This window comes from Colias eurytheme, chromosome 1 (genome assembly GCF_061535395.1).
Source record: "Colias eurytheme isolate Ceu_HAF_F1 chromosome 1, ilColEury1 Martin Lab GWU primary, whole genome shotgun sequence".
Lineage (NCBI taxonomy): Eukaryota > Metazoa > Arthropoda > Insecta > Lepidoptera > Pieridae > Colias > Colias eurytheme.
This window is the reverse complement of record NC_142980.1, coordinates 1,243,249-1,264,520: the sequence shown is the minus strand read 5'-3', so window position 1 is coordinate 1,264,520 and position 21,272 is coordinate 1,243,249. Positions and strand designations below refer to the sequence as shown.

The following is a 21,272-nucleotide window of genomic DNA, read 5'->3' as shown; positions in this document are numbered from 1 at the left end:
TAAAAGGCACCCCAAGTTTTTGAAAAAAGCTGATATTTTGACGGGTGACTTTTCGATTGAAAATTCGGTTGTTTTTTTGGTATTAATTCAAAATAAGGCGAAAAAATAAATATTTTCAATCAAATAAATTACAGTGTATTTGGGACATAATAAAGTAAGTTTCCACCAAATTTCGTAGAAAAAAAATAAATTTTGAAGTAGATAAAAATAAAAGACCAAAAACTTGGTTTTTTGAATTTTTCACCTAAATTTTGAGGTTATGTGAAAAAATTGTAAATACAAAAGTTGTAGATCATTTTATTACCTACAACTTTGTCATGGAACTTTTTTCCGTAGGACTTGTAGTTTTGTCGGAAATCGAGAGAAACCATTTTTTTCTCTTAAAAGCTCCCCCCTCCCACTTCCCGAACTCGGATTGACCGTAATTTATTTTTCCTTTTATTTTCATCATATTCCCCTCCTTTTCTAATGGGTTTCATCCGACTGCGATTTTTTTATCTTTTCATTATTTTTAAAGGCTTCTACCCTAGTCTTCATAGGGACAGAGAAAGCGATTTGTTTTATACTATGTAGTGATATTGTAGAATATATTATTCTCTACAAATTTTGTTTAAATTTTTTTTTTATACGGTGAACCGTTTTCGAGATAGAGGGCGGAGAGCGCGCGGTCACAGCATCACTTCAGGTCAACCGGTGTGCGCCATATATAGTTGATGAACTATCAATGATTATAAATATTTGTCAATTTTTATTAACTATTATATTATATTTTATCATTTTTTTCCTAACTTATCCACTTTTTATTCAGTATTAATTTATTTAACAACACTTACCTGCCCATGTAATTGCAGAATTGTTAATGAAAATATAGGAATTATATTAAATGTATGGGAGTGTTTTGTGTAAAATTTTTGAATATTTCCCGTTTTATTTTTAAAAAGTTATTGTTGTCATTTTACTCATTAGGTAAAGGGCTTTCGATATCAGTATAAAGTTTTTCATATCTGCAATAGTTACGGAATAATCGCCTGTGCACACATAACCATGTTACACCCTGAATACGAGGATTTAGGGTTAAATTTGAATAATTACAGGTAAATTAGCTTGGAGAAATTTTTGCGTTTGTAGTAGTGTATGGTCAGCAAATAAAATAAAACAACATTTTATTTTTAGTTTTTATTTTATATATTTATGGGATTTTAAATTAAACTATATGTGTTTCTCCTCTGAAAAAGATGAGACTTTATTTTAATATTTGCACATTTAACATACATATAACTTTTACATTAACAATGTTACTAAAATGAAAAATTTACTAACCTGAAAAAGAAACGACATTTAAAGTTTAATTCTTTAGTTTGAGAAGTCAAAGGCTTGCCTCGACCATGTTTTAACACTGGAGCCATTTTGAATTAACAATATAAAGTTACAACACTTACACACAAATTAAACACTAGTTATGGCCCTGCCTTCATACAAAACTGCTGAATACGCCGTTCGCACGGGAATAGAATGTGGATGCGATTTCCCTTAGTTAAAAACACAATAACACGATTTAAAAGTTTGTTGACTTCGATAATTCACAAAAATGACATTTATATGAAATTTTACACATGCTGTAAATGTAAATGTCAGTGATAGTTTTTGCACGCCTCATAAGCGAAGCGTTGAGGTGGGTACTACTGTCACTTCGCGCAAAACATCTGATTTTTCAAACTTAAAATGTCTTTATGTATCATACATTGCACTTGTAAGATAATACATACACACACATATTAAGAAAAAACGCTATTTTTAACATTCATGATATTTTTGATGTCATTTTTGTTATTTAAACTAGTTAAAAAACAGTTTAAAAAAGTTCTGTCTTGGACGTCCGTGTAGACACACGTACAGACGTATGTGCGGAGGATTTTCTTGTTAACACGATAGCGACCGAAATACTTTACTAATCGAGTCTTTTTTTTTTCTCTTACGCTTGAGTATGCTCAGGAATAGAACCCTTTCATTTTTCAGGGTCTGATTCGATGTGGTTTAATTGTTATTAAATAAACAAAAATAATAATCAATAAATAATTATTAAAAAAAAAATTATGACGCGTGCACTTTTGGATTTTCCAAACTATTTTTTACTTCTTTTTTAATTTGGATAAGGCGCATTTTTATTCCTCCGTATGTATGACGTCATCATAACATTTATCGTTTTTATTTAATTTCTCTTAAAAAATGCGATTAAAAAATGAAATAAAAAATTTCTGTAATCGCAAGAGCAAAATAAAGAAACGAAAGTTTTTTTTCTTTCATGGCCTTATAAAAAATTAAATGTTGTCAATTACTTAAATGAATATGTAAATAGTTGTTTTAATATAAAGAATTTTGATTTAGATTTTAAAGCGACACAAATTCAAACAGATTTTATGATGAATATTGTTTACTAGCGGTCCGCCCCGGCTTCGCCCGTGGTACATATTTACGTTTTCTCTACGTAAGAACCATCCTCGTACTTCAAGGAATATAATAAAAAAAAATTAACGAAAACGGTTCAGCCGTTCTCAAGTTATGCGCTTACCAACACATTTTGGGATTCATTTTTATATTATAAGACTAGCGGTCCGCCCCGGCTTCGCCCGTGGTAAATGTTTACGTTTTCTCTACATAAAAACCATCCTCGTACTTCAAGGAATATAATAAAAAAAAAATAATAACGAAATCGGTTCAGCCGTTCTCAAGTTATGCGCTTACCAACACATTTTGGGATTCATTTTTATATTATAAGATATAGATATAGTGGTTATTATTATATAGATATAGATATACGGGCTCAATGGCGTGCCATAACTGAGGCCTATGTCCAGCAGTGGACAAACATAGGCTGTTAATGATGATGATGATGATAGTGGTTATTACTTATTAGTGCCATCAGTTAGAATAAAACGTGGTTTACTTAACCCAATTGGTTCTTTTATTAAAGCAATTACTGGTAATATGGATAATGAAGATGCCATAAAATATGAACAGTTAATTAGTAAATTAAATAACAAGCAAAACGCTATATGGATTACAAGGTGACTGTTATTACAGAAGTGATGGGAAAACTTAACAATATTATAAATGTTACAGGAAGCAATTTCATTCAAATGAAAGAAAAACTTAATGAAATTAATATGTACGAATTTAAATATAACAGAAACATTAAGTCATAAGATAATTCATTTTTATAATATTTTTACACATAATTTTCAAATTATTTATATTAAACTGAATGAGATTGAAACCGCATTAGCTTTTGCAAAAATTAAACTTTTTCATCAATCAATTATTGATACCGATGAACTTATGTAAGTATATCCTTAAAGAAATATAAATTACAAATAAGTTAGTATATCCTGTAAACTTAAAAAAATATTGTTAAAATAGAGCAAAGTATTGAGCTTAAAGCATATGTAAAACAAAATCAGATTAAATTCATCATGCATTTACCGTTAATTAATAAGGAAATTTACAATTATTATAAATTACATATTACCGTTACCTGTCCAAATTGATGTTGATAATCAAACTTCCATTATCCTGCCTAAATATCCTTATATCCTAGTGAAAGGGTTGAAAGTAAGTATGCTGACGCAGTCCTGTTTAGATTTCGACGAAGCACGTTTCTTATGTCCTGAAATGGAAACCACATCCTTGCTGCAGGACGAATGTATTACAGAACTTATTAATTTTTCATCAATCATAAGTACATGCCGTTCATTACCCATTATTATTGGATATTTAAAGATTGAACTTTTACAACTCAATCGATGGCTCGTTTACACCAGAACTGAAATTATTATGTCAAAATTTTGTAATAATGAGGTAAGCCATGAAAAACTCCGTGGTACCTACCTGATCACTGTAAATGATGATTGTTATGTTAGAATACAGGACCACACTATGAGAAAGAAACAATCTCAAGGAAAGAACATTGTTTCCGCCAGTATACCAATTATTAACTTACCGCATATATGGAAAATAGCATTAAACGGTGAAAGAAAACCTTTAAATTTAAAGGAAATTGACCTCACCGATATTCAGCTTTTAAACCTATTACTGAAGAAAAGTGAAGTGATAAGTGAAAAGGCAATTAGTGAAAATAGTGGAAACAGTGAGCTTTTAAGAGTATAATTATAGAAAAAAAAATTGTTTTAACAGTTTTAATTTTAATTATTTGTCTTGTTATCAGCTCGTTTGCCCGCTTATACTTAAAAAAATATATTTGTCTTGTATTCATAGTTTATAAGAAATCGTATAAAAATGTAATTAGAAACAGGAATGTTCGAAATCATCCCCAACCCCATGAGGATAATCTCGAACTTAATACGTAGGGAGGAGTTATACATCCAAAATTCGCTGAATCAATATTTTAGTAGTTAATCTAAATATTAATACTTGCAACAATGCAATAGTTATGATTTGTAAGGAAGTGATTAGTGAGAATCGTCCACTCAACCGTCGCGACGACATCCCTAATCATTTCTAAGAAGACGCGATCTCCAGATCGTGGTACTGTTTAAACATAGAATAAATCAGTTACACACTAACCATCTTATTGTAATACTGTATGTACGTAATTAAATTCATTTAAATTTAAATATTTTTTTTTTAAAGACATCCCGCGGTCGCTGGACCTTGACATAAACAAATATTTATTATTTAATTAGCGGTTATCAGTCGTTACTGGCGGTAGATGTAAAATTATTTTTCATTTGTCTCAGACTTGTGGTGCGTTGAAAGCGCGTGGTGGTTATTGCAGACAAATATCAGTGGCGTGAAAAATAAATCTATAATATTAATCAGTTTTCGAACTATGCATATACATGAAAAACAGCAATGCCCCGGGATATATTAAGTGATAGCCTAGCTGTATTACGTATTGTAGAGGTAATATCCAAATCTGTTTTCTTAAAATTTCTCATTTGAGTTTAATCACTTTTAGATCTTTGAATTTTAAAATATTCTTTCAAATTTCTTGAAATGTGTTTTAATTATTTATAACAAATATTATCTTGCTAATATTCATAATGATCTTTGAAATATTGTTGGATAATATTGTGTTTGCATTGGAACCACATGGAAGATGTGAATATTAAAAAATATAATCAATCATATTACTATGCTATAGATACCATAAAATAATTCATTTTCAACCTAGATTCTATTTATAAATTGAAATGAAAAATTTTAGATTTATAGGTAGTTTATTTGTTTAATAATATATGTTATTTTAATGAATTTTTATTTTTATTTAAAAATTTATGACTACACATGACTTCTTGCTTGTTTGTTAGTAAAATAACTTGATTCAATTTTAGCATGAAGATGAAGAAGATTGGCCACTTGATGATAAAATGTCGTGCAAACAAACAGCAAAGAAGCCAGTGAACGCAGCAAGCAAACCACAGGGACCCGCCAAGGATGACTGTGCCTGTTATTACAACTATGGGTATGTATCTCTTGAATAACTTGACTTATTATCTAACAGAATATCTTAATATATATATAAATCTCGTGTCACAATGTTTGTCCTCAATGGACTCCTAAACCACTTAACCGATTATAATAAAATTCGCACACCATGTGCAGTTCGATCCAACTTGAGAGATAGGATAGTTTAAACATGTAGGTACCACGGGCGAAGCCGGGGCGGACCGCTAGTTAAATAATATAACTCTATTAATGTTGGTAATAACATTAGATCATTCCTTTATTGTTCTTGCAAGGAATGTGCTAAAGTAATCAAACAGTTATTATGTTTCCCACATGATTGTAATAAGATTGTGCATTTAGTAATATGCTTTTTTTATTTTTTAACTTTATAAATTAGGTCCAATGTTAATTATTGTTTAGTTTTCTTTCTTCTTTTGTAGTAATGCCATTATACATATATTATACTAGCTGTCCGCCCCGGCTTCACCCGTGGTACCTACATGTTTAAACTATCCTATCTCTCAAGTTGGATCAAACTGCACATGGTGTGCGAATTTTATTATAATCGGTTAAGTGGTTTAGGAGTCCATTGAGGACAAACATAGTGACACGAAATTTATATATATTTAGATGTACATAATGAAATATATACTTTAAAAATACCATCAAATATCATTATCATACATATTTTATGGGGAGATTAAAGTTAAATAATATAAAAACAATGCATTTTGTAAAAATAAACATGTTTTTTTGAATATATTGGGTTGCGCATCTTGACGAGATCTCTCGTTATCTCAAATCTCTAAACACCCACATTTAGCAGTGAAAGGAAGCAGTTGATTTGTTGAGTTAGTATTTATGTATCATGAAGTCATGCTCATATTATGTAGATTGTTTCTAAACCGAATATGTACTACATTTTTAATCCTTAATATATTATATACATCCATGTAAATTCCATAGTAAGTATAACTGTTATGTGTTACATTAACAAATAAGGTGAAGATTCTAATTATTCTATTTCATAATACTTTTTCATAACAAACTAGTAATGCACTCTTGATTGTGACTACATATTATATTGTTTCATAATTCTTAAATGATTACTGAAACAACCAAATAAGCCTGAGCAGAAACATGAATCCAATAATTTATATTGATTAATCTATACCTTATTCAGAACTAAGTTTCATTGTCATACAATTGTTATCATTACCTATTTAAGTTAATATTATGCTATAGTTCTATTATTATTGTGTCATTAAGAAAGGTGGACCCCAAAATGCAGGCTGTCCTAGTTTGGGGTCCAAATGTGACATGTTTGTACCTAACCCACAAATTGTTCAATAAATGATTTTTTTATTTTATTTTTTATTTATATTCTAAGCTTATTGAATCATTTCAGTCTCGGAGACGCCACAACAAACAGACAGAATGACCCTGTATACCAGTACAAGACCAACAGCCTGCCAGCGACTGGCATTATACAAACATGGGACAACCTGGTGTGTTCTGCGTTACGAATATCACCAGAGGATATAGCCAATCAGCTGTCGTTGTTAGATCTATCGTGCTTCAAAGCGATACGGCCAGAGGAGTTGGTTAACTGTGGGTGGACTAAAGTGAACAAAGCTACTGTGGCACCCAATGTTGTGGCGTTCACGAAGAGGTTTAATAGGGTGAGTGGTCTTTATAATCTACTAATACACATAAATTTAAATAAACAATTACAAACAAAAAAACAACATCTGTCTTAAGACAAAAAACTTTAGACCGGGTTTTACTTTACATGCAGGTTCTCTTTAATCTGGTTTTGTCATATTTCACATCGACAACTATTAAAGTGACAGATCCCTGGTTTAAAGTTAGACTGTGTTTAAATTGTTTTGTGGTAATACCACATAACTCTTATGATGCACTATTTCTGACTTGGTTTAAGTCAGAAACAGTGCATCATGAATGGTTTTCAGTAGGGCTTGTACTCAGGATCTACTCAATAAAACAAACCAGTTAGGGTGACTTGTCAATCTATGACGGAATTATTGATAGATGAAAATAGCCCTTTAATTATTGAAATATTCAACACAGATGCTTACAATGAAAAATGAATTGAGTTTCTTTCTTGTAGCCTGTAGGTATTCGTTATTGACTATTAAGCGCTTATAAATACGATTTGTTAATTTCCAACCATGTTATACTAAATCAAAGAAAACCTAATTAGTGAATGCCGAATGGGTATCATAAACAATACATTCTTGACACTATTATATTCCGATATATAATTACATAAGCAATTGTATGATGAATAAGGAATGCATTCATAAGATTTTAAAACGATATGCCTGATATAAATGGTGTGTATTCATTGCAAATTAATAATGATTTTGAAGGCATGCCAAATTAAATGTATTACAGTTCTTAAATATGTAGGTCAATAATTAAGAATACCCCTTTTTTATTTAGATAGTTTCAAGCATATTAAATTCAACAAAAAGAAATCAGTATCTAGTTGTCGTTTTGCGATTTATACTGACTACATAAAACAAGGAATAAGTATGTTCGGTGTTGTCGTAAATAGTGAACAATTCCTGTCATATAACATACTAACTGCTCCGCGCGGTTTCACTCCCATGGCTCCACTCCTGTTAGTCCTAGCGTGATGATATAATATAGCCTATAACCTTCCTCGATAAATGGGCTATCTAACACCGAAAGAATTTTTCAAATCGGACCAGTACCAGTTCCCGAGATTAGCGCGTTCAAACAAACTTCAGCTTTATAATATTAGTATAGATAAATACTGAGTGAACTTCGTCTTCATCAACACGCAAGCACTATTATCAAACATAGTATTATTACTCGTAATTTATCCAATAACTTATTTTAACATGATAGTAACAAATAGTATTATAGATTAATTATACATATTATCAGTCGCTGTTTTTTGTCTAAATAATTTTCTAATTAATCATGAAAATATGTATTTGAGTTAGATCGACGTTTATAATGATACTAGAGGTCCGCCCCGGCTTCGCCCGTGGTATATATTTCGCTATAAAAGATAGCCTATGTCCTTTCTTGGGTATCAAAATATCTCCATACCAAATTTCATGCAATTGCTCCATACCAAATGCATGCAAAATAATTTATCAATATCTTATTACTTTAAATAAATTATAAGTAGCATATTAAATTCCAGAAGATCAAAATGTAGACCAGGACGTAAAGAATATTCCATCCCTATCCTATTTTTCACACGAGCAAATATAATCGTACATAATGTAATATTGTTATCAGTAACCACCCACTTGTGAATCGTCGGTTATGACGGATTCTTTGTTTGTTTCAAGGTAATCGGTTACTTCCTTGTTTTATTTGATTTTGGTCTATATACGATCGTTTATTTACTTGCTAAATTATTGCTAATTAGTTGAGTATCTTGTGTACTAGGTGGCGAACATGCGGGTTCACGTCTTTTTTATTTTCAGGTTATGTGTAGGATAATTAACTAATAGTGTTGTATTTATATTTTTAAATTCGTTTATGACTTAATTAAATGCATGTTGATCTAAAATATGTTATGTGATTATTAAGGAATAATCGTAATAAAGATTTTTAAGTTTACCAATTGTTAACCTACGTTAAAATTTGTAACATAGCGTTGTTGTGCTGTGACACAAACAAATTCAGCTTTATTATATTAGGATAGATAGTCACCATTTTGATCGTAACTATACACAACCCGAGCACCAAGTAGTTAATTTAACTCCCGCTCACAATAAGTTTAGTATCGACGATGCATCAGGCAGTATATTGGTTCTGACAATATACCGGAAATTGGATTTTACTTTGTTATATTATAAGAAGAAAAAACAATGTTTTTAATGCGTAGTTCTGCATAATTTATCTGTGTCAAGACTAGAAATTTAACGGGATCAGCATTCGATACGCGTTGGTCAATTATTGAGATTGAGACGTCTAATAATTCGCGAAAGTTTTAAAATGGTTTTAATATCTCTTGATCTACTATTAGTTACTGTCTTAATCTTAAACTTATTTATAAATCTTTTAGCTTTTTAGTGTAACAAATATTATTGGCAAAAGTTGCATTGTTTAATTTAGAATTGTATATATAATAGATTAGAATATTTTACATGAGTAGGCAATGTAAGAGATCTCAAAACAACCGGATGTTGTAGACTTATTAGGTAGTTGGAATGTCTATTCGGCACATCCATATAAAGAATAACATCTTATAACAATAACATTTACCTACACTGTAACAAGAGATGTTTACATTTGAGGTTGATGCGAAATGTGACGATCATTCAACTTACAATCTAGCGAGAAAAAAATATTCAAGCTATTCTACATTCTGCTTAGTCTTTTGCGCTTATAATAATAGGGATGTATTTAAAATACTTAATCGTAGTTATTATTTCATAGAGAGTAATTTTTGTAACCTTAAACTGAGCTATAATTCCTCTATTTACAATATCACAAAATTCTTTATAGATTTTTAGATATTTTTACAAAATATTTAACTTTATTGATGTGTGTATGTCCATTATTTTATTGATTTGTTTCCGTTACCCCAAGGTCTAGTCAAATATTCATCAACACGTATGTAACGTATGAAAAATCAATAAAGGGAATTCCTAAGCTAGTTTCAGCATGAAATTATCTACTATGTAAAAATAAGTCGTGTTTTCCTTCCGCTATAACTCCAGAACGCACGAACCGATTTCCACGGTTTTGCATTCGTTGGAAAGGTCTCGTGCACCGTGAGGTTTATAGCAAAGAAAAGGTGTTTCTGGTGGCGAAACGGAGTTCGCCCGGTTTGCTAGTGTAATATACAAATGATAGATTAAACGAAGGCCATTGTTATATTTTGATTCAATTTAGTTGTTATAATACTTGAGGCCAAAAACAAGTATTTCTATAACTTGTTACATATATTCTGGTATATAAGCTACAACACTGCCGAGTATCGTCAAAATACTAATCAATAATGTAATCGCGTGAATGACGAACAAACATACATAAATCAATTCTCACAAACTTTTACGTTTATAATCCTTTGCGTAGTTTTAAAGAAATAACCATACAAAGTCGCTTTGTCTGTCCCTATGTAGGGACAAAAGGTCAAGTTTTATACTAATATTATAATTTTTTGAAAGTATTAGCCAATTATAAATGAATTTCAGGTAAGCTTCTGGACGGTGCAAGAGATACTGAACGGGCAGTCACCGAAGGCGAGAGCGGAGACATTGGCACATTTCATAAAGGTCGCGAAGAAGCTGTACGATCTGAACAACTTGCACTCACTCTTCGCGGTTATATCAGCGCTCCATAGTGCAAGCATCTACAGGTGAACAGACTTGTATATTTGTGACTCTTTGTATTTTTATTTGCTGTGTAGTTCTATGACTCTTTTTAATTAACTTAAAAAAAGGTTTTTCAATTGGACGGTTATTTTAGGTTTGTAAACTCAAGAGTGGGTGAACCGATTTTGGTGAATCTTTTTTTATTGCTTACCGGTTGGTCCCATTTAAATGTTGTCCATTTCTGACCATTTGAAGGCTTAGTTTTCTGTTAAAGAACAATGATATAAGTAGGTATTTTTATTCGTATGTGAATCGTTTATCGTACGGTGCATATAATTCCTGTGACTCGTCAAAATTCTTACTGATATATACGAGACAAACATCAAACATGCATCCGTAAGCAAAAGGAATTGTAAAACAGGATATGATTAACATCCGTTCCTATGTTTATTCTTTGCACAAAGACACGGTGGTTTTTATTGCAGATTTCAAGGCTTTTTTGTGTTACAAATATAAATTATTGTTTATTTTTTCGTTTATACACAGTTAATAATAATTAATTTGATATAAATATTTTTTAATAAAAAAATAACTCGCTTTCAAATTGTCAGAGCTAGACAACATTTTAATGGCATCAACTGGAAGGCTTTAAATAAAAAAAAGAAGAATCAAAATCGCTTCACCCAGTCGAAAATTAAATAAAGAAAAATACAATGGAATTGCAAACCTCATCCTTTCTTTTAATTAGGTTGTAACTAATTGGTGATAAAATTATGAATTTTAATATCGTCATTTTTAATATAATGCAGTAATTTAAGAATATTTTGCTTTGTTAAACAGATTGTCGAAAACATGGGCGTGTCTATCGAAAAAGGACAAGCAATCGTTCGACAAGATGGCGGAGTTGTTCGGCGAAAAGGACAACTGGACCGCGCTCAGAGAGTACATGAGGAGTATACCCTTACCCTGCATACCTTATTTAGGTAAGATTCACTTGTATATAGCCAACATACCGCCCGCGGCTTTGCCCGCGTTATTGAAATTTAAATTTTGCACTACAACTTTCCGAAAAACAAACTATCCATTGGTGAAAAGATAATAAAAATCGGTGCAGTCGTTTTTTGATCTTTTATTGTTTGCGATATAATTTTGCGTTCTCCATTTTACTATTATTAGCAAGAAAAATTTCTTGTAAGTACTTATATTTGGGTTTATTTCAAATCTTAAGACATTACAATTATATGTAATGATGTAATCAATACTTCTTATTGCATTAGACAGGGCCAATAACCATTATTAATATCGGCATTCAGTAGGATAGTGGAACACTCTTATCAAATAATAGTCTCATGACATTCACGGGGATTTCCCTAATAGACCGGACTCTCAGTGGAGTTTCGTTTGCAAAAATCGCGGACCTAAATCTGACTTCTGATATATATTGTATAGATCCCAGACATCCTATAGACAGATGTTGCCAACCAGTTTTGTGGTCCCCCTGCCCGCACCCCGGTAATTAAATATGGCATACAAAAGAAAAAATAAAAATTTCCAAAACATGCCGTATGGGGTATCAAATGAAAGAGCTTATTGAGTAGATCACGAATATATAGCATACTATATACATTTCTTACACTTTCTCTAAGATTTTTTAGAAAATTTACGAAAATGGTCCATTTTTGTGTTAACTTTAAACCACTATAGATTGAAAACTCATGAATATATTTTTTAAATTATTATTTTAAATAATTAACAATAGTCCATTGTTTACGATTCAATATTTCGTACAGTGAAATAGTTGCATGGGGGAGTGGGGGGAGCATTCAAAGATGGCGAGTATATTTTCAAGTTCATATAGTATATAGTTATTTTCATCAAATCCACCACATAGCTCACTTATATTATATTACGAACTATTGTATCATAAACAATGGACTATTGTTAATTATTTAAAATAATAATTTAATAAATATATTCATGAGTTTTCAATCTATAGTGGTTTAAAGTTAACTCAAAAATGGACCATTTTCGTAAATTTTCTAAAAAATCTTAGAGAAAGTGTAAGAAATGTATATAGTATGCTATATATTCGTGATCTACTCAATAAGCTCTTTCATTTGATACCCCACACGGCATGTTTTGGAAATTTTTATTTTTTTCTTTGTATGCCATATTTAATTACCGGGGTGCGGGCAGGGGGACCACAAAACTGGTTGGCAACATCTGTCTATAGGATGTCTGGGACCTATACAATATATATCAGAAGTCAGATTTAGGTCCGCTATTTATGCAAACGAACATCTCCTTGGAGCCTGCTCTATAAGATAAAATGTATATTTAAATAAGGAAAATTTATTATACCCAGTTTTAAATTTATGATGTATTCTGTACTAGCTGTTAGCCGCGGCTTCGCTCCCGATGTTATCAGAATTTCCCAAAGCCGAATTTTTCACTGCAGTAAAAAGTAGACTAAATCTCTCTCTAGCCTCCTAACTATCCCCTCACCTTAATATTTAACTTTTCAATTGATCCGTTGCGACGTGAAAGAGAAACAAACAAACAAAATCCAACATTTATAATATTAGTAAGTATCTAAGGATGTAATCCATACTATCCATACTATATTAATTATATTAATTAAGTAATATTATAAATACGAAAGTAACCCTGTCTGTTTGTCTGTTACTCAATCACGCAATAATCTACTGAACCAATTTTCATGAAATTAACATGGTATGGAGATATTTTGATACCCGAGAAAGGACACAGGCTACTTTTTATCCCGGGAAAATGACGCAATCCCGGAAATCCCACGGGAACGGGAACTATGCGGGTTTTTCTTTGACTGCGCGGGCGAAGCCGCGGGCGGAAACCTAGTTGCATAAAATATGCATGAATAAAATGATTTTCTAAACTACAGCTTAAGTAAGAATTATATCTCTTATATATAAAAATGAATCGCAAAATGTGTTGGTAAGCGCATAACTCGAGAACGGCTGAACCGATTTCGATAATTCTTTTTTTATTATATTCCTTGAAGTACGAGGATGGTTTTTATGTAGAGAAAACGTAAACATGTGCCACGGGCGAAGCCGGGGCGGACCGCTAGTATAAGAAAGAAAATAACATTGTTTGATGACGCAACAGGATATCTATTTATTCAAATTATAGTTCCCGTAACAGATAACAGAGTTATGTGTGTTTGTTCGTTATCGATGTGGCCGCATATCTTTTGCGTATTTCATTTTTTTTGCTGCTGTATTTATCGGTCAAATGGTTATGTTTGATTTTTTTATAAATTGTTTATTGGTGAAGATAATATATTTGTGGCCTGTTAGATTTGTACTTACTTATAATTACTTACTACTTACTTATAATTTGAAATAGGCTCACTTGATACCTACAGATTGGATTTTAACAAAAAATTATGACGGATCCTATACTTGCACCTGAAAATCTGATGTCAAATACTTCTATCTCCCCCATAAGCCAGGAGGGGTGCAGTATTACACTTTTTTTTAAATAATACACTTATTGACTAACTCAATCCTTATTAACAACTTTATGATATAACTAGAGGTCCGCCCCGGCTTTGCCCTTGGTACCTACATGTTTAAACTATCCTATCTCTCAAGTTGGATCGAATTGCACATGGTGTGCGAATTTTATTATAATCGGTTAAGTGGTTTAGGAGTCCATTGAGGACAAACATTGTGACACGAGATTTATATATATTAAGATTCTTGTGTGTTAAAATAGTTAGAGAGTGACAAAGGCTACTTTTTACCGCTTACATTGTACACAGTCAATAAACAATTTACATATAATAGGTACTTAGTTAAAATAGTTCAGTTATTTCCGTATAACAAGCAACAGACATCCTCATACATGCGGGTTTAAAATAAAATAATAAGATAAGAGAGGTTATCTGCAGTGTTATCTCAACCTTAGTATATGCATTGTGCATCTGCGTACGAAAATTGACGCGTATGACTAAGCTAGTTCTTCATAGAAATACATTTATTTTTATTGTGTTTTCTTTGTGAATAAAATAAGTTTTCTTATCCTGATATATTCTTTTCTTAAAATAACTGTCAGTCAGAAAATTCTTATACTATGACGTATGTACTAGTCGCTCATCCCGGCTTCGCCCGGGCTGGTATGGGATAAAAAGGAATTAAAATATAGTTTATCTGAATCAGAAAAAATTTAGCTTTTTGATGGTGAAATAATTTTTATCAAAGCATTACAAACATACATACAAAAATATAAATGTTTCCCCTTCTAATTTGTATAGATAGTCCAAGTTCAAATTTTTATACTGTGTTTTATAGAATTGTAAACTAGTTATAGATGATACTTAAGGCTGATTTTTCAATCCTTGGTTAAAACTTATTCATCGAATAACGTATTAAACTACCATTTCAAAAATGTATTCTAATTGTCCGTATGACAGTTTACAGGTGACATTTTAAAATTTTCGTGTAATATTTTATTGGACGGATAAATATTTTTAACCAAGGATTGAAAAATCGGCCCTTAGTAACCTAAAAGATATAAAGTTAGTGCTAGCGATAGCTAATTTCAATTATTGAAAGAATTGCTTGTGAAACTTATACGTAATCTACATATTGCCCGTATGTTGTGATGAAACGTATGAAAATTAGAACCTATTTGAATGCGAGCTTAGAACAATGCATAGTCACTGCAGTGGTGACACAAAATATGAGACGAAATTACTGACGCTACATGCCATATCCATATTTGGTGGCGCTTTATAAAATAATATTGAACTAATCGAATTACCTGTTGCTTAGTATTTGTCTACAATTTTTTTTATTTAATCTATATATGTAAAAATGAAATTCGCTTCGCGTTGTCACGGCATTACGCGTGAACGGCTGAACCAATTTCGATAATATTGTATTCCTTGAAGTACGAGGATGGTTCTTATGTAGATAAAACGTAAATATATACCACGGGCGAAGCCGGGGCGGACCGCTAGTATATATGTAATATAATAGCGATCTGTACCCTTTAATTGATGTAAAAATATATAGCTTGAAGTTTAAATTGTTTAAATATTTTACCACCTATAAAATTTGTATTCCCTTTGTCTTGAAATCCTAGACATAATGGATATGATTTTTTTTAATAATTTTTAATAACATGGTAGTTATTAAAAATTATTTACAATATCCACAGCTCATCTTCTACCACGAGCACTGGCAGGTTCACCATGTAATGGTGTATTAACTATAGTCATAAAAAAGAAAATTAAATATAAAAATACATCAATCAGTCCACTGAATTTCAAACCTTTCAACACGCGATCTAACTAATAAAACAACACAATTGTTCCAGGTATCTTCCTCACGGACCTAGTGTATATAGACATGGCGCATCCCGCGGGTTCCCCCCACCGGGCCACCAAGATGGCGGTCGTGCTGAAGGCGCTCGAACGGTACCAGACCTCCGAGTACGAGATACCACCTGTTGCACATGTGGCCAACTTCCTGAACAGCGTCCGGTATATTGAAGAGCTCCAGAAGTTTCTGGAAGACGATCAATATAAGTGAGTTTGTTTTGTGTATTAAGTGCAATAAGCATGCAATCAACAGAATTCCTCTCCATTACCAATTTACAATTAGTTCTGGTATAGTATACTATTTTTAAACCAATGTTTTAAATACGACGGAAGTTCAATAAAGCCTGGAATCGTCAAAAACCTTTAGCACACATCTTCAGCCCATATATTATGTTCGCACTGCCGGGACACGGGCTCCTATGAGGATACAGGATACAACCCCCCACGATGGCCAAGTGTGGGTTGGCGGATGTCAAATGTCGTCGAACTTAAGACACGATAGATTTAACTTTGGTTACGACTAGATTTCCGCCCGCGGCTTCGCCCGCTTTTTCAAAGGAAAACCCGCATAGTTCCCGTTCCCGTGTGATTTCCGGGATAAAACCTATCCTATGTGTTAATCCAAGTTACCCTCTATATGTGTGCTAAATTTCATTGTAATCGGTTCAGTAGCTTTTACGTGAAAGAGTAACAAACATCCATACATCCATACTTACAAAATTTCGCCTTTATAATAGTATTAAGATTAAGATTAGATACCTTTAGCACAAAATTAAAAAAATGCAACGAAATTGCAGGTTATCCCTAAAGCTGGAGCCGCCGTCCCCCGTAGGCAGCCGTTCAGGGTCCAAAGATTCCATCATCAAGGAGGCCCCAGGGTCAGGGTCCAGCCCGTTCACGCTGTCCCCGTCGCACCGCCAGGGCTCCGGGTCCCTGCGGGGCCAAGGGACCTTCACGCAGAACAAGTTTGTGCCGACCCACCGGAAATGCAGATCGCTAGGATCCAAGTGAGTGATTTTTTGATATTTTTTTTGTAGTTTTTTGTTGGAATTCACGTTTTTTTTATATTTTTTTGGTGTGATAATTTCTTTCTTATATGGCAATTAGTAAATGTTAGGTTTTCGTGCTGAATTATGACTTAAAACAGATTTTGCAATGAGATTATCTTTGTAGGTACTTATAGATTACTCAAGAATATTTGGGACCTAAAAATATAAGTAAATTCATTGCAAACAAATAAAACTTAATTTACTATTGAAATTGATAGTAACATTTGAATATGATATGCTTAATATTTTTAATTTCTCTTTCCAATACAGTCCCGTCAATTTTGTGTGTTTGTTCGAAGGGTAAGAAAAAAGTCCAAAAAATGGCTATGTGCATTGTGCATACATCGAACATTATGCTCCTTTTAATTAAAACTTCATGTCTCATTAGTGACTAATTTTATCTATTGTGTGGTGTGTTGTCAAACTCTTCCTTGGCCAAATATATCGATCTTGTTACATTTTCGTAAAAAATCGAAGATTTATTGGTTTTCCAGAAGTAATATTACTGCATTATTTTGCGCCCTTAATTGGTTTTACAGTATTAAATTAAAACATGTTCTAGGTAGTTAGGACTTTAGGCCTTTTTTTGATATATTTGGTCAAATGTAACATAAGTCTTTGATCCTTTCAGCCCTTCTTATTGTTATTTGTTGTTAGTTAAATCCACTTAGAACCGAGACATAATCATAGTGACGTTGTATGGTTGGTTATCTGATAGAATATGGCTAATATTATTGATTGGTTATTTTGTTTATGGTTAAAAAAGTTGATAAATATTTGTTTGATACACTTTTTGTTAAAAATCACAGGAACACAAGCCTTACAACTTAGAGGCAGTCATGTCTCAACCTTCGCTAAAAATAACTGTTAAACTCACACTTAAATACTATTTTAAAAAACGTAATAAAATCTAAATTAGCCTGAAAATGAGTCATTTTCCATTGGAATTAACCGTACAATTGTTTCAACAACCACCTACTAGGTTTCGAAGTGCGAGCTTGCCAAGAAATTTTCACAAGGTCAATTTTGGTGTTGGGTGAGTCGAATATGCTATAAGCCTGTGTATTGGTGTTAGTTTAGGATAACGTGACTTGGTATTGGGAATGCGATATTGGCGCCAAAAATTGTAATTGCGAGATTTCTGCAATGATTTAAGATGTAACCTTTGTTTGAAAGTTTTCTTCGGAAGTTCAGTTCAGTATTAGTCAAATTAGATTTCTAGAATGTTCTATGATTTTAATCTTGGAAAGAGTTAAATGTTTTCTTACAAGTTTAAGTGGTGGGGATGGATAGTCAGGCTTTTGAATATGAAACTTTTTTTATTAAACAAATTCTTAAAAAAAAATAATTTGATGACGATTCTATGAAGATATTTTGATTTTGACAAACGTTTTAATGTTACATAAAATGCATGATTATATACCATCATCACTGTTACTACTTAATTGTTATTTTTTACAATTAACAAAACATATCATGATACGCTTTTTAATAGCAATGCTTGTGGACATTAACATTCACTTGTTTTATCATGTTTTTGGCGCCAATTTCATCGCTTTTTTAATTACCAAGAGAGCATGCTATTCGCCTATTGGGGAAAATCATACGATGGCTCAGTTAAATAATTATCAGATATGACATAATTATTATTAGACATGGGTTAGCACGGCTTATAAATACATTATACACAAAGTATCATGTTGTAAAAGGTATGCTTTTAAATCGCATTTAGTATTATAATAATGATTGCTAGGTATTTTAGATTATGAGTTGGCTTAACGTATTTAGAGGTTATTCTAAGAAGTTTTGTTAGGTTATTAAGATTTTGTAAAAAATAAATATATTGAATTCTAGACGAGTGGTGCTTTGCTTAGTTTTTATTGTATTTTATTGGTATGAATTTTATTTATATTTTTTATGAAGTTAAAGAAATTAATAATGACTTGCGTCGGTTAAAATTATATATTTTTTAAGTATTATATTTTTAAAATAAATATAACTATAAAATAAAGGCTTATATGAAAATATGGTTATGTCTTGTGATATTAATATATCGTACTTATATGTTATTTATGCATGCTTATTACCATTATTACCATCATTCAATTGCTTTTTCATATTTACAATTTTCATTGCTTTTTTTCAATAATACAAAATATTCTTTACTATGCTTCCAACTGCTAAAAATACAGTGTCATTGAGAAAGTACAAGCTGATCACTATAATTTCTAATTTTATTGGAATAATTGTTGAGTGTAATTTCATATGTTGTTTTATAAAAAAGGTCATTGTGGTATTTTTAATTTAATATCAAATATAATTTACATACTTATACTAATAAAACAATCATAATTTCAATATGTGTGTTGTTCCTTGCATTATGTTCTGCGATTTATTTTGCATGTATACTTTTTATTATAGATTTTAGATTTTTCAGTATTTAGGTAGTTAACTTATTAGTATGAAAGATTTGAAGTAATAACATGCATTTTTCTTTTTGTTATTATTTAACCATTTATTGTGAATATCAGCATGACTTGCTTTGAATGTAGGTTTAAAAACTTCAAAACAAAATGTATGTTTCCCTTCTTGCTAATATATTATACTAATGCATATAGTCAACTTACATAACTAACCTTATAAAATTATAACATATCTTAAAGAATATTAACTAATAGCATAGTTCCTACAAAATTAACTCTAATATCAACTTGGTTATTTTTAAACTGGATTGTAAATAATGGTAGATTAGTACTTTTTCGTGATTATATAACAATTACAACGAATGTGTAATTTAACATTATAGAGAGATGAACTAAAATACTAACAGATTTTATTGTAACATCATTCATTTTAATACTTAAAAGATGGAAAAAAAATATTTCAGTAAGTACATAGGAGGTTTTTATTTTCATAATATGATTAAATAACATATTAATGACAGTTCAAGATATCTGGGCAGTCTCAGATTAATATGACGTAAGTATAAGCGGGTCGGCTTCCATTTTGATCCATTTTGAAATGTATATAACAAGTTATGGATATATATAATATATACAGTGGTGGTCACATAATTAAAGACACTAAGAGCATTTTATACTACCCAAGACACTTCTCTCAACATTTCTTTTTACACTACCATTAGGACTTGTTAAATAATCTTAAAATATTCAGGTATGAGTTGTCTAATGCTAAAATAAATTTTATCTACAAAACTTGTCGGTTTGTTAGATTTTAATCGGTTCATCCTTACTACTAGCAGTTTTAACCTAGCAAAGGTCTGGCCATATAATTAAAGACATTAGACTCGCTTATGAGAAATATAAAAAAATATTATTTTAATGAGATTGTTTTTCCAACTGATAAATGCCTGACGTATTTACAAAACATTTTTACACTTTTCAATATTTATTGCATATCCTTTGGCAGTAATGACGGTTTACATCTCTTGGACATTGAAGCAACTAATTTTGTACAAGTTGCATCACAAATTTGGTTCCATTCTTCGAAAATGCTTTTCAAATTTAGTCGACGTTTGATGACCGCTTTGCGGCGACTTCTTTCTTTCCTGATTCCATAAGTTTTCGATCAGATTTATATCCGGACTGTGGGGGGGCCAATCCAAAACAGTAACAGATTGGTTCCTTAACCAGCACTTCACTACTTTTGCTGTGTGCTTAGGAACATTATCGTGTTGAAAAGTCCAAACAAAATGTAAATTTTCCTCAGCATAGGGCAGCATGGATTGCTCTAAATTATTCTGGAATTTATCCATGTTGCCTTATGTCTTTTTGAAAGGTCCAACACCAAGTCCAGAAAAACAGCGCCACACATTGATATTTCCACCCCCATGTATGACTACTTATTAGTGTATCTTGGATCCATTTCCTTATTGAGATGGCGTCTTACATATTGTTTACTGATAGAATTAATCATATTAATCTTAGTTTCATGCAAAAACAGCACATGTTTCCATTCTCGTTCAGTCCAGTGTTCGTATTTTGTAGCAAAGTCAAATCTTGACTTCACATTTTGTTTTTTCAAAAGTGGTACTTTCCG

At 31.6% G+C, this 21,272-nt stretch overlaps 1 protein-coding gene across 8 annotated transcripts in view; it reads left to right on the top strand.

Annotated features, from left to right (window-relative positions):
• The window catches only part of RalGPS (Ral GEF with PH domain and SH3 binding motif), a 36,469-nt gene that overhangs the window by 8,538 nt on the left and 6,659 nt on the right, over positions 1 to 21,272 (top strand). For 4 of the 8 annotated variants that reach the window (XM_090119869.1, XM_090119848.1, XM_090119862.1 and 1 more), the window contains exons 2-8: positions 5,352 to 5,482; positions 6,875 to 7,148; positions 10,677 to 10,840; positions 11,637 to 11,779; positions 16,161 to 16,371; positions 16,962 to 17,171; positions 18,196 to 18,249. In XM_090119869.1, coding sequence (XP_089975995.1) covers positions 5,388 to 5,482; positions 6,875 to 7,148; positions 10,677 to 10,840; positions 11,637 to 11,779; positions 16,161 to 16,371; positions 16,962 to 17,171; positions 18,196 to 18,249 — 1,151 coding nt within the window. In that variant the 5' untranslated portion in view covers positions 5,352 to 5,387. Of the gene's footprint in view, positions 1 to 4,754; positions 4,921 to 5,351; positions 5,483 to 6,874; positions 7,149 to 10,676; positions 10,841 to 11,636; positions 11,780 to 16,160; positions 16,372 to 16,961; positions 17,172 to 18,195; positions 18,250 to 21,272 lie in introns of all 8 variants that reach the window. The other 4 variants (XM_090119840.1, XM_090119824.1, XM_090119832.1 and 1 more) reach the window with 2 other exon arrangements.